This window comes from Tupaia chinensis, unplaced genomic scaffold (assembly GCF_000334495.1).
Source record: "Tupaia chinensis unplaced genomic scaffold, TupChi_1.0 Scaffold149131_1, whole genome shotgun sequence".
NCBI lineage: Eukaryota > Metazoa > Chordata > Mammalia > Scandentia > Tupaiidae > Tupaia > Tupaia belangeri.
The window spans coordinates 49802-62114 of NW_006208977.1; the positions used below are offsets into that span (position 1 = coordinate 49802).

At 40.6% G+C, this 12313-nt stretch overlaps 1 protein-coding gene across 1 annotated transcript in view; it reads right to left on the bottom strand.

Annotated features, from left to right (window-relative positions):
* ZNF624 (zinc finger protein 624) overlaps window positions 1-12014 on the bottom strand; it is a 34277-nt gene extending 22263 nt beyond the window's left edge. Inside the window, exons 1-3 of the mRNA XM_014585155.2 lie at window positions 11934-12014; window positions 6366-6451; window positions 3446-3511 (exon numbers count right to left, since the gene is read on the bottom strand). Coding sequence (XP_014440641.1) covers window positions 3446-3511; window positions 6366-6449 — 150 coding nt within the window. The 5' untranslated portion in view covers window positions 6450-6451; window positions 11934-12014. The remainder of the gene's footprint in view (window positions 1-3445; window positions 3512-6365; window positions 6452-11933) is intronic.
* Between the last annotated feature and the right edge of the window lie 299 nt (window positions 12015-12313).

The following is a 12313-nucleotide window of genomic DNA, read 5'->3' on the forward strand; positions in this document are numbered from 1 at the left end:
AAAAAAAATTAAAGGGGCCTGGGTTTACCAAAAAAAAAAAAAAAAAAAGATGCTTAAAGTCATCAGTCACTAATGAACTGATAAGATACCATAAAATACAGTAAGATAGCACTTACACTTCACATCTAACAAGATGTGTGTAATCAGACAGACAATACTAAGTGCTGTTGAAGATGTGGAAAAACTGGAACCTACACTGTGGTGTACACATCAAAATGGAATATTATTTAGCTATAAAAAGGTACCTTTAAGAAATACACTACAATATGGATAAACCGTTAAAGCATATGCTAAAGTGAAAGATGTTATAAAGGACGACATATTACATGACTCTCTTTACATAAAATTTCCAGAATAGGCAAATCCGCATTGACAGAGTAATGGTGGTTGCAGGGAGTGGTGTCAGGGCCACTTGCTAATTGGTATGGGTTTCTTTTATAGAATGATGGCATGATAATGCTGACAGTTTCACAACTCAGTGGTGAAACTGTCTATATTTAACCACTTAAGTGCATATTTTATTAACTTCATGGGATGTGAATATTGTAATAAAATTGTTATCCAAAAATAATAAAACTATTATCAAAAATCCCAGAGTCTTTTTTTCCCCTCTCACAGGGAAAAACTATCAGAAGGTAAAAAATAATTTTGAAAAATCAGAAGTTTGGGGACCAGTGGGTGGTATGAAGGTCGAGGTGCTGGACTCCCACATAGTTAACTGTAGTTCAAGTCCCAGATCCAATGCTTGAAACTCATGCTGGGTGTGTGTGTCTGCCCAAAAGCCCTAGAGGAGAATGGCAGAGAATGAACTGAGGCATGACCATCCCTTTCAGGGAGTGATTTCTCATTTTTCTTTTCTCTCTCTCTGTCTTTTTCCCATGAACGCATGCAACCTAGAGCAAAAACTATAAACAAAAAACAACAGCTATACTATAAACAAACAAAAATATCCATAAAATTCAATTACTGACTTTTTTTATTTAAGAGAAGTTTTCGCTATAGGGCATGTTCGCTCGCCAGAGAGACAGAGAGATAGAAAGCAAGAAATCACCTCCCAGGAGGGATGGTCACGCCGCAATCCCTTCTCCTCCATTCTCCTCTCGGGATCTTGGGCATGCATGCACACGCGCCTGGCGTGAGTTTAAGCCACTGAGTCCAGGACTTGAACCGCGGTCGACTACGTGGGAATCCAGTGACATAGACATGCTAACTGCTGGTCCCAATTCTGTATTGTTTTTTATAAGTAATAAATTTAGCTTTGTTTAATTTGAATATAACCATTAAAAAGTCAGTAATTGGGTCCAGCAGTTAGCGTAATGGCTATGTCACTGGACTCCCATGTAGTCGACCGCGGTTTGAGTCCCAGACCCGGTGGCTTAAAACTCATGCCGGGCACGTGTGCGTGCGTGCCCAAGATCCCGAGAGGAGAATGGAGGAGAAGGGACTGCGGCATGGCCATCCCCTCTGGGGGGTGATTTCTTGCTTTCTGTCTCTCTGTCTGGCGAGCGCACATGCCCTATAGCGAAAACCTCTCCAAAAAAAAAAAAAAAAATTACAGAATTGAAGAAAAGGCAGAATTAATCTTGTGCTGGAGATTGTTGGAAGAACAGAAATAAATCATATGAATTGTTCTCCATATCAAAAAGTATATTATTTACCTAAGATTCGTAATTCAAAGTCTGAAACTGAATATTTTGATAGTAAATTGCTAGTCGAAACAGTTTTATGATAAAGGACAATTTTAAGCAACACTGGTCCAATATAACATTTCAAAAATATTATATATATGACAATCTCAGAATGTATTTTCTCATACACAGGAAAAGAAAACCCCCCATTTGTCATAAAACATTTCTGGAACAAAAACAACTTTCAAAGTATAATTTTCAAAAACTTAAAAACATATTTTCTAAAAAGTATAATGAAGTGTCAGCAGCTTGTCAAAGTTGGTTCAAAGGAAATACAAGAAGCAAATGTACAGATAATAGAAAAAATGCTAGAAAAATATCGTAAAATGACATGTAAATCTGGTTAATGTTTTACAGGAAAATAATACTGTAACTTTGGGGATTACCTTTTCTTAAAGGTAAAAATAATTTGCAACTTTTCAATCTTTTCCAAGGTAATATCTACTATTGAGGGTTTAAGTATTAATCAATAGTAAATTGTAGGGACCAGCAGTTAGCGTAATGGCTATGTCACTGGACTCCCATGTAGTAGACCGCAGTCCGGGTCCTGGACCCAGCGGCTTAAACTCACGAGGGGTGCGTGTGCATGTGTGCCCAAGATCCTGAGAAGGGTTTATGGTGTGGCCATCCCCCCTGGGGGATGATTTCTCGTTTTCTGTCTCTCTGTCTTTCTGGCGAGCACACGTGCCCTGTAGCAAAAACCTCTCCCCCCACCAAAAAAAAAAGGAAATTGTAAATCAACGTAGCCTTTTCTCTGCTGTTAGATGATACTTAGACTTGTTACACAATGGTCCAATATAAGCCTAAAAATGCACATGCTTATCTTTTACCTTATTTCTAAGTTTTAGATAGTTTTCTCAACACAATAATTTCTTTGATTTTGACTTTTTTTTCCCTGAAAAACAGATGGATTCTGTATTCACAAACAAAAAAGTAAGCTTAACAAATAAAATGAAATAAAAATCTAAATCAGGGGCCAGCAGGTAGTGTAATGGTTACATCACTGGACTCCCACATATTTGACCATGGTTCAAGTCCCAGACCTGGCAGCTTAAAACTCACACTAGGTGCATGTGTGTGCATGTTTAAAATCCCAAGAGAAGAATGGAAGAGAAGGGACAGCAGCATGGTCATACCCCCTGGGGGGGGTGATCTCACACTGTCTCTGTCTTTCGGGCGAGCACACGTGCCCTATAACAAAAAAAAACTCTCTAAAACAAACAAACAAACAAAAAACCACCTAAATCAACTTAAACTCACCTTAAGGTTATTTCCACTGATATTGCTATATTCTTGATATTTTCAATAGTACTGGGCCTTACGATGTAAAACCAAGAATCTCACTATGTGATGATTAGCAACATGATTAGTAACATTAGCAATTATAATTAATTATCTGCCATATTGGTGCTGCCACCTCTGAGAGAAATGAAATCTGTCAATTCAATGTTACCAGCCCTAGGGATACCACAACTATGAAATAATTGTGTGAACTTGCAATGAACTGGGGATATTAAGAATTAGAGGCAGTTGGGCCAGCCAGTTGCATGGTGGTTGAGGTGCTGGACTCCCACATGGGTAATTGTGATTTGAGTCCTGGACTTGGCAGCTTGCTTTCTCACTTTTCTCTCTGTGTCTCTCTGGTGAATTGAAATAATAATGGTGATGAATAAAATTAATTATTTTTTAAAGAAAAAATATTAGAGGCAGTAAAAGAGATAACTTTCTCTTTATTCCCCTTACAAACAATATATTACCTTTACCACTTCTGTTTCTTCTGCCTGAAGGTGAAGATCTTCATCTGCCTGGGTAACTTCAGGACTCTAAGGGGATATAGGATACAGTCACTCAGTGACAGGCTGCTTCTGACCTACAGCAGAACTTCAACAGGCATACGTCCATAATCCACTATGGACGTATATGGGATGATCACCTTTACTCTTTTAGTAGAGCTGAAATTAAGGTTTCATTATAACATCCAGTCATATCTTCTGTCACTTTGTTTATGACAATGACAAACATACACGATTGAGAAACATAGCTGTATGATTTTAAAACCAAAACAAAAGTAATAAAGAGCCTTCAGATACTACATTATTGTCTTTTTTCATATGGAAATGAAATGTTTCTCAGACGGTATCTATCTAGCTCATAAATAATATTCACAACTTAGTAACACCATCTGGTTTTTTGCAATTAAAAAATTTTTACACTGTCTAAGGGGTAAATCTCAGTAGCCACTCAGGACTTTAGGGACCTCTCATAACATTATTTTCTTCCAAACTTTAGAGACTATAACCATGCAATGGCCTGATTTTATTAATGAAATGAAATTGTACTATTTCTTTGATTTTATCTATTTTAGATGTTGTATCATTTAAAAATTATGGGCAATAAGACTATTTACTTAAATTTCATTAAAAAAAATGTTATTCTAGTTCCCGCTCCCAATTTCTTGTCTAAAAAAAAGCACAAATATTAAGTTACAGAAAATTAGTGGGACCAGCAGGTGGTGTGGTGGTTAAGGCACTGGACACTCCCACATGGCTGACTGTGGTTCGAATACTGGACCTGGTGGCTTGCTTTCTCGCTTTCCCTCTCTCTCTGTGTATCTCTCTCTGGTCAAATTAAAATAAATGAATGAATAAATAAAATTAAATAAATAATTTAAAAAAAGAAAATTAGTAACAATATAAATTTCAACCTCTGATAATTGGAGATGGGTTTGATCAGCCCACAATATATGGCTATGATAAATAAAGCCGGACTTAGTCCTCTAATTTTTATCTTTTCCAGAATATGTTGTTTGTTTTCATTTTTAGGTTTTTGATACAGGATGCATGCACTTGCTGAAGAGAGATAGTAAGAGGGAAGGTGAGAAATCACCACCGGGAGGAAGGCCACACTGCAATCCCTTTTACTCCATTTTCCTTCTGGAATTTGGGGCACACACGCACACACACCCAACATGATTTTCAAGCTGTCAGGTCCAGGACCGAAACATTTAGCCATGTGGGATTCTGGTGCCTAAACTACCGTGCCATGTGCTGGCTGTCCAGAGTGTTTTAAGGATGATTTACATGTTACATATTCTAACTACAAAGAATAAAATACCACTACTACAGGTTATTATGAATCATCATGCATTGGTTTTTGGTTGATAATGGCTTTCTTCTGAATCTTGTATTTCAAGAAGTCACTGCTAAAACTCAGTTTTTATCACATGAAAATTCACTTTAGGGGCTGGCAGATGGCATGGTGGTTAAGGGTGCTGGACTCCCACATGGGTTAATGTGGTTTGAGTCCCTGACCTGGCGGCTTGCTTCCCTCTCTCTCTCTCTCTCTCTGTCCCTCGCTGGTAAAATTAAAATAAATAAATAAGAATAAAATGAGATAAACTAATTCTTTTCATAAAAATCACCTTAAATACACTCAAATATACACATACACACTTAACTATCTTCAGGGAAACATAAAAAGATTCATCTTAAATGTCTGATTTCCAGCTCTATATGTCACAATTTTCCAGCTTGGATCACCAGCTCATTCACTGTTCTCTGTCTCTGAGCCTTACACGTAAACTCCCTTCACACTTGAAGTATTTTCACAAATACCTTATGACAATTTAAACCCCACTCATGATTGGGTACCTGCTTAAATCTAATTAATCACCATGATGACCTTTCCATAACCAGTCCATCCACACTAATGATCAATTTCTTTCCTTATACAAAACTTATCTTTATCATACTGCTAAGCAGCTACTGTTCACTTAAGTTATATAACTTTTCCTTTTGTATGCCTTATGTTAATGAGACTGTAAGCTCTCTACAGTCAAGCACTGTCTTAAATATCTTTCATTTCTAGAAGTCATCTATTAAGTTTGATCATTTGCTAATGGGTAAAAGAGAGATCTCTGAGAAGGAACAAGAGAAATGCTCCCTATGAATTAGGGTTGTGGGTGTGTAGAAGCATGTGTGTACATATATTTTCCCCCAAAATATCCTAAATGAAATTTCCCAATTGAAAAATGTTCCAGGGATAGCACCATAATGCAACAGTTAAGTGCTACACATAAAAAATTGGACCCCATATGACTGGTTAAGGTTTGAGCCTTAGCCCTGGTGGCCTGAAAAACACATCAGGGGTGTGTGTGTGTGTGTGTGTGTGTGTGTGTGTGTGTGTGTCTGCGCCCTAAATCCTGGGAATGGAGAAATGGAGAAAATAGAAATGTAGTATAACTATGCCCAGGTTTTGGGGTGGTAGTGGTGGTGCTTTTTCTTAGTCTCACATGTGCATGCCAGTGCATGCACCCTCAGGCAATTTTTTAAAAAAGGTAAAGAAAAATGTCCTATTCTACTACCCCAGAAATAACTGAAATTTCTTGGACAATACAAATTTAATACCAAAGGCAAATTCCTGAGACTGCCTCTCATAACTAAAGATAGCCAGGTATTTTTAGAAAGATCAAGTGTCCTGTTATTTGGTTCAGTAAATACAGTGACTCTTCTTACCGATTACAACCTTTACATGATAAACATAGTTTTCATAGGTCAATTTGGTTCAGTTCCCAAGAGGGATGTGAGTGAAGTAGAGAAATCGTAAGTCTTCAGGAAAAGCAGACACACACCCTTATGCCAAGACAGAAGCTTAGAAACAGAGGAAACCCCAACTTACCAGATGTCCAATAGAAAAAACCATAGCAGCCATAATCTCTGCCTCTTCCCTCTCTCTAGAAAGAGTGGAATCCAGCAAAGACATATCTGAGGAAAATAAATAAGCCATGAAAACCAATCCTGCCTTCGGAATTTCAGACTCACCAAGTTAGAATCCTGACATACAAATAAGCATGACCTTCTTAAGGGAAATGAAAGTAAACTTCAAACTAGTGAGGGACGAGGATCTTTGCTCCTAGAGACCTTGATATTTTTAATACTTTTGAATGTTGTTACAACTAACAGGCCAAAGACTGTACAAGGGGCTTTAAAAAACACTTTCTCATTTATTCTTCACATCAATCCAATGAAAAATACCAATACATTCCTATTCCTTAGATAAAGATACTGAGGCTTAGAAAATTAAACTAATTATCCAAGACCATACAGATACATGATTCCAAATCAACCTAACTCCAAAGTCCATGACTCTTCCACTGAATCAATTTGCTACATGAATTAAAAGAACATAATTTAATTTTTCTTTGCCAGGACCAGCAGGTGGTGTTGTGGTTAAGGGTGCTGGACTACCACATGCGTGACCGTGGTTTGAGTAGTGGACCTGGCGGCTTGCTTTCCCGCTTTCCCTCTCTCTCTCACTTTGTCCCTCTCTGGTCAATTAAAATAAATAAATAAATAAATAAAGTTAAATATAATAATTCTTAAAAAAATTTTTCTCTGCAATAATCACTCACTCATCTAAACATGAAATAGTCTAAGAATGATTTTTCCTGCTGTTGCTATGAAGTGTCAACTTTTACAATGTTGAGAGGCCTCAGCTTCATGGAAAGAACAGCACAATTAAAAAATTTTAATGATATTAGAAACCTTGACATGACCCTCACGATCTCATTTTCAAAGAGATCTTTATTATTATTTCTATATCAGGCAAACCAAAATAAAAAGGAAGAAGGGATGGGGCCAGCAGGTGGCTTGGCTAAGGCTCTGGACTCTCACATGGATGAACACGGTTCAAGACCCAGACATGGTGGCTTAACACACTGGATGCACGTGCGTACGTGCCCATAATCCTGAGAGAAAGGAGAAGAAGGGACTGTACCATGAACATGCCCCCTATGGGGTGATTTCTCACTTTCTTTCTCATTGTCTTTGTCTCTCTTCAGTGAGCACATGCACCCTATGCAAAAACCTAAGAACAGGAGGAGACAAAGAAGAAAAAAATTAACAAACAAGTCATACAGAAAGAGAAGAGGAAGAAATAACAACTGAAGAAACTAATAAGAAAGCAAACAAACAAAAACAGCTGACAGAGCCAGTTGTGTCTCTAAATAATGAAATATACTAGCCACTGGCCAGTCAGAACAGCAGGAAAATGCCAATAAATCAAAAATAGAAATGAGAAGGGGGTATAACAGATACACATTCTAACACCATATTCCAATAAAAATAAAATTTCCCAAAGAACGATTTTAAAAAATTATTCTAGGATCTGCTCTTTGTACGGTGATTGTGTTGGCTCATTTGAATCCCAGTCACGGTGGCTTGAAAAACACGTAGGGTGTGTGTGAATGTGAGTCCAAAATCCTGAAAGGAGGGAGAAATGGGAGAGAAAGGATTGTGGTATGATAATTTCCACAGTGAGTGCTTTCTCACTTTCTCTTCCTTGGTCTCTTTCTTTTTTTCTCTTTCTCTCCCAATAAGTGCATGAGCTCCATTGGCAAAAAAAAAAAAAAAAAGGTGTAAGGTAGTCTGTTTCATGACACAGTATTGCTAAGCACAGTGAAATGATCCTGGTTGAAGAGAAACAATGAGAAGTTGAGGGAGGAAAACCAATGCAATGCCAAGGTAAGACATGAGAAAATAATGGAGAATTCTTACATTAAAGCCTCAAGGTTACCATGGAAAGTGGCTTTCCCTTATATCAGAGTTTCTCCAGTTTTCTGGGGGAGATGGGATAGGGTGGGGGTGGAGAGATCCCTTTATGAATCTAATAAAAATGATTAATTCTTTCCCAGAAAACCTCCACATAAAATTACTTGGATTTCAAATCTAAGGATGCAAAAAATTCACTAGATACGTTTATTAAGAAGGAATTTCTTGGCTTCATGAAGATTTGAATTGAGATTTCTACTGCAGGTGCAAGGCACAGAAATCTACAGTTTCAATAAGCACCTCAGATTTTTAACTTTAAGAAATATTGTCCTAAAGCCAATTCCTGATTGGATTTAATTCAAGAGGATTCCAGGGCCCACCCAGGCTAAGGTATAGCTTTGCATTAGTTACCTCAGCTGAACTTCCCCCTCAAATCACATTTTAAAACACTCTCACAGTTCAGAGGTGAGCAGGTGGTCGGGTGATTAAGGGTGCTAGAACTCCCACATGGCCTACCGATGTTTGAGTCCTTGACCTGGCAGCTTGCTTTCTCACTTTCCCTCTCTCTCTCTCACTCTCCTCTCTCTCTCTCCCTCTCTGGTTGAATTTAAATAAATAAATAAAGTTAAATAAATAAAGAAAACAAAGTAAAAAAAAAAAACTTAAAAAAAAAAAAAAAAAACACCAACAACACTACTCACAATTCAGAATCAAAACGTTAGCTATGCTTGAACATCATTTAAAACAGCAATTGAGGCATGGTGGTTAAGGACACCAGACTCCCACATGACTGACCGCAGTTCGAGTCCCAGACCTGGCGACGTGCTTTCTCTCTCTCTCTCTCCCACTTTGTCTCTCCCTAGTCAAATTAAAATAAATAAATAAATAAAGTTAACATAAATTAAGTCTTTGGGAACCAGCAGTTAGCGTAATGGCTATGTCGCTGGACTCCCACATAGTCGACCGCGGTTCGCATCCTGGACCTGGTGGCTTAAAACTCATGCCGGGCGCGTGTGCGTGCGTGCCCAAGATCCCGAGAGGAGAATGGAGGAGAAGGGATTGCGGCGTGACCATCCCCCTGGGGGGTGATTTCTCACTTTCTGTCTCTATGTCTCTCGGTATCTCTGGCGAGTGCACGTGCCCTAGAGCGGAAAAAAAAAAAAAAACAGTAATTGAGGGACCAGCAGATGGCGTTATTTCACTGGACTCTCGCATAGTTGACCATGGTTTGAGTACCAGACCCACGGCTTCAAACTCACGCTGGGCATGTGTGTGCACATGCCCCAAATCCTGGATTGCGGAGTGATTTCTTGCTTTCTGTCTGTGTCTCTCTGGCAAGCTCACAAGCCTTATAGCAAAAATCTTTCTTTAAAAAAAACCCCAGTAATTGAAACTGTATTAACACATTGTTATCAGTGACTATAGTTCACCAGTAAAACTTAACTTTTGGGGAGTTACAGAGTCATTTGAGAACCTGATCATGTCCACAGAATACTTCAAATGCATATTGTGGTGTTTCATATTACAACATTTCAGAGAATTTGAAGACCATCTCTCCCAAGCCCTTTCACTGTCTCCCAATTTAAGAAACCCAGTGTTACAAAGTTTTACAAATAAAAAAGTGAGCTGAGAGACTACATAAAAACTATTGCCCCCCAAACACTAAAGCACACCTACAAAGAACACTGAGAGATTTTTCAATTTCCAGGAACCATGTTAATGATTTACTGCATCCTTAAATTTATAAAAAATGACCTGAATCATTTCTTTTTAAATTTATAATGATTAAAAAACTCCTTGGCAATACATCGAGTATGCTAATAAAATGTTTAACCACCAAACTACCATAACTATTTTTGTTTTCAATCAGAACAATACTATTTAAAATTCACCATATTCAGATTAATCTCAGGTGTGTAAAGCTAAGGCAAAGGAAAACAGACTGCAAGTGGCAACACTAAAATTCTACTGAGACCTCTGAGGTTTGGGGCTGTGATGTTCAGAATTTTCTCTACTTTTCTATATTTTCCAAGTAAGTTACACACACACACACACACACACACACACACGAGTTTGGGACAGAGATAAGATCCCAGAGTGGCTATCCACATCTGTCGTTCTAACTTTGGTTTGGTCGTATAGAAACATGATTACAGCAAGTCACTGGAGCACAGTGAATTATTATTATGATGTGGGGGGTTTTTGGAGAGGCTTTTGCTATAGGGTGCATGCACTTGCCAGAGAGACAGGGACAGAGAACCAGAACGTGAGAAATCACCTCCCCAGGGGGGATGGCCATGCTGCAATCCCTTCTCCATTCTCCTCTCTGGATCTTGGGCATGCACGTACACATACCATGTGAGTGTAAGCCACCCGGTCCGGGACTCGAACTGACTACATGGGAGTCCAGCGATGTAACCATTACGCCATCTGCTGGTCCCCACAGTGAATTACTATTAGCGAAGAGTATGACATTACTCTAAAGCTCTGCAGGCCATTATTTCCCCATACTTTTACTAAATTCTCTCTCTTTCACACCTATGCTCTCTTTCTTAGCCTTGCCAAAGTATCAAGAAACTTTAGGAAAAGCCTTACTGTGGCTCCTAAAGTCAGTGTATTTATTTAAAAATTGTTGGGAGGTAGGCCGGGTGGCAGGTGGCCTGGTGGTTAATGGGCCTTCCACAGGGCCAACCACAGTTCAAGTCCCGGATTTAGAAGTTTCCTTTCTCACTCTCCCTCTCTTACTCTGTCCCTCTTTGGTCAAATTAAAATAAATTAATAAAGTTAAAATAATTCTTTTTAAAAAATCGTTACGTGTGCGTGTTACTGGCTAATTTCAGAGCCACACACCAGTCCAGCAACTTCCAGCCGAGGAGTGATACAGTGCTTTTGAAAGTGACAAATGTCGGGCGCGTGTGCGTGCGTGCCCAAGATCCCGAGAGGAGAATGGAGGAAAAGGGATTGTGGCGTGACCATCCCCCCTGGGGGGTGATTTCTCGGTTTCTGTCTCTCTGTCTCTGTCTGTCTAATGAGTGCACACACCCTGTAGTAAAAACCTCTCCAAAAAAAGAAAAAAAAATAAATCATGCCATGTGCGTATAGATGCATGCTCCAAATCCCAAAAGAATTATGGAGGAAAAAAGAATTGTGTATGTGTATTAACTATTTTTCTTATTTTCTATATTCTTTCTTAAAGGTGATCACTTGAAATGCCTTAAATGAGCTGGCAAGATGCTTCGGCTACCCAGGGCAGTGAGAGCCGCCCGATGTAGGCCCAGTGCCACCCTTGCCGGCTCACACGCAGGGCGGCTTCCAAGTTGGACTCAGCCCTAGTCGGGGATTCCCCGCCTCCGTCCAGCAAAGGTGCGAGACAGAGAAGCCCAGGCCCGTCAGGTCGGGGGGCCTCCGCCCTCGTCGAGCCCCAGCCCAGGCCCTGCACTCTCCAGCCCTCCGGGGGCGCGTCCGGAGCGCAGCGAAGAGCCCGCAGAGGGCACGTGGGCCGCCCAGCCCAGGCGCCGGGTGGAGACTGGGCCGCCGCCCAGGCAGGAGGCCCAGCCCCCATCGCCTCTCGGGTGGGCGGGTCCGCTCAGGGACAGGGGCTGGGGTGGAAACGGCGACGCCCCACACGCCGCCGGGAGCCAAGCGCCGTGGGAGGGGCGGCGGGGACGCGGGGCTTGGCGCCCGGGGCAATGAGTACCTGGCGGCCGAACTGAGGACAACTGAGGGCACTCGCAGAGCAGGGCGGGAACGCTCCCAGCAATGGCGGCGACACGGCTAGGCCGGCCTTCAGGCAGCCAATGCGCCTGCGCGGCTGGGGCGTCGAACTACAGTGCCCAGGATGCTCAGCGCCTGAGCCGAGCCCCGCCCCGCCCCTTTGTCTGCGCCGGAAGGGAATTGGCTGCCTTTATAGACAGTTTGGGTGACCTAGAACATTCAGTTATCTTGCGGATGCTTGTGTTGGGAGGTCGTGACTGTGTGTCAAGCTGTAATAGTTGCCTCTAGCGCGACACAAGGAATGACAAGAGCCTTGTCTTGGAACTTTTAGGAGCGATCTAAAGAAAACCATTGAGAGAAGAC